The sequence below is a fragment of the Bactrocera latifrons genome, unplaced genomic scaffold (genome assembly GCF_001853355.1).
Source record: "Bactrocera latifrons isolate USDA-ARS-PBARC rearing strain unplaced genomic scaffold, ASM185335v1 scaffold_58, whole genome shotgun sequence".
Classification (NCBI taxonomy): domain Eukaryota; kingdom Metazoa; phylum Arthropoda; class Insecta; order Diptera; family Tephritidae; genus Bactrocera; species Bactrocera latifrons.
The window spans coordinates 420,607-422,034 of record NW_017537245.1 but is presented as its reverse complement, the minus strand read 5'-3'; the positions used below and the strand labels follow the sequence as shown (position 1 = coordinate 422,034).

Here is a 1,428-nt window from a genome sequence, read left to right as displayed (position 1 = left end):
TGATATTTTCTTGTCCTCCAAACTGATATTAATGATCTGTTGAACGTTTTCAGTCGATCGAAGTGATAGAACCAAGTGCGCTAACGAAACTGAAAGCCAATTTCCGAGTTATTTTTTGTCACAATGTACATAGCAGAATGATTTAATTTTCATATTGCCGAACTATTATTAAATCGTTGTTTTCATAATGACTTACTTCTAAAAATAGAATGAAGCTGTATCCTTTGATTTGTGGAAAAAAGAAGATTACAATCACGTAACCAAAATATGGGGGGTATAAATATGCTTTTAACAAAACCTTCAAATCAACTTAAATTTCTTTTAATTTTAACATTATGGTTTGTATTACAAATGAATTATTAATAATTATGCTTCCACTGAAAGCAACATGTTTAAATTATAAAAATCGAAGGTGTCTGCCTTCTTTGCCCTTTCTTGCTCATCCGCGCTGTTTTCTTCGTTAACGAAACCCTTCGCTCTACCTAGCAGCCAACGCTGTGGCGGTTGTGGCAAGGTTGAAGCCGCTGGCGCATTAAAGATTTTGCTGCTAGAAAAGTGTGTCGCCGAAGTCGGCATTCCCTGGAAATTTCTAGCAAAACGATGATCTTTAGAAAAATTCTGTCGAATGCCAAGATCGTTGCGATTACTATTCACTGGGTTTGCAACGCAGCCAGAGGGCAGTGGCTGATAGTTGCGGTCATCACCAGAGAAAACGCCACTTTCAGTGCTGCTGGTGCTAATACTTCTAGGCCGAGAGGACTTATTTGTACATGCCTTGGACATTATCCGGTTGCCGCTTCGCCTACAGTTATCACTTTTACGTCTGTCATTATGACATGAGGAGTATCCGTCGTCACTGCTCAAATCAGTGTTTAATCCGGGAACAACATATTGTCTGTGTTGAGCATGTTGCTTCCGTTGGCGGGGTTTCAGAAATTCCCTCCCGCCATCGCTAGACCTAAGAGTCGGCGATGAACTGCAAGAATATGACGTCGTTGAAATGGTAATAGCAATCGACGTTGCAGTGGTCACGTGCTGAATTGATTGGTAGTGATTTTCGATATTCGAAATGCTCAGAATATGCAATTCCTTTACTATTCTAAATGTTATGGCTGCTTTTGATAAGCCCGCATTTTTTTCATCACAATCACCAGCATTCTGCAAACTTATGCTCGTCGAAGGAGACTTTTGAAAATTCATGAAGTTTGCCATTATTAAGCTTATTTAGAGCGTGTTCTTGTTGCTTTAGTATTAAAACTATATACTAATACTAAATATACGATAATGTGTGCGCTTTTCTAACTTATTCAGTTCCTCATAAAATAATACATAGATTTATTTAAGCTTGCTAATATTTCATAAACTTAAGTGAAACCTTCCGAAGAGACCTTTGCTTAGCGCTCTTGGTTTATTACTGATGACTTTGCT

General features: G+C 38.2%; 1 protein-coding gene across 1 annotated transcript; it reads right to left on the bottom strand.

Moving 5' to 3' along the window:
- Positions 1-366: 366 nt before the first annotated feature.
- On the bottom strand, positions 367-1,212 carry LOC108974668. Its single transcript, XM_018942648.1, has one exon. The coding sequence runs from the start codon at positions 1,210-1,212 to the stop codon at positions 367-369; it is 846 nt and encodes a 281-aa protein (XP_018798193.1).
- Between the last annotated feature and the right edge of the window lie 216 nt (positions 1,213-1,428).

What these genes read in the sequence shown, in the direction of transcription:
- LOC108974668 (XM_018942648.1), bottom strand. Translation starts at nt 1,212, where the DNA reads ATGGCAAACTTCATGAATTTTCAAAAGTCTCCTTCGACGAGCATAAGT.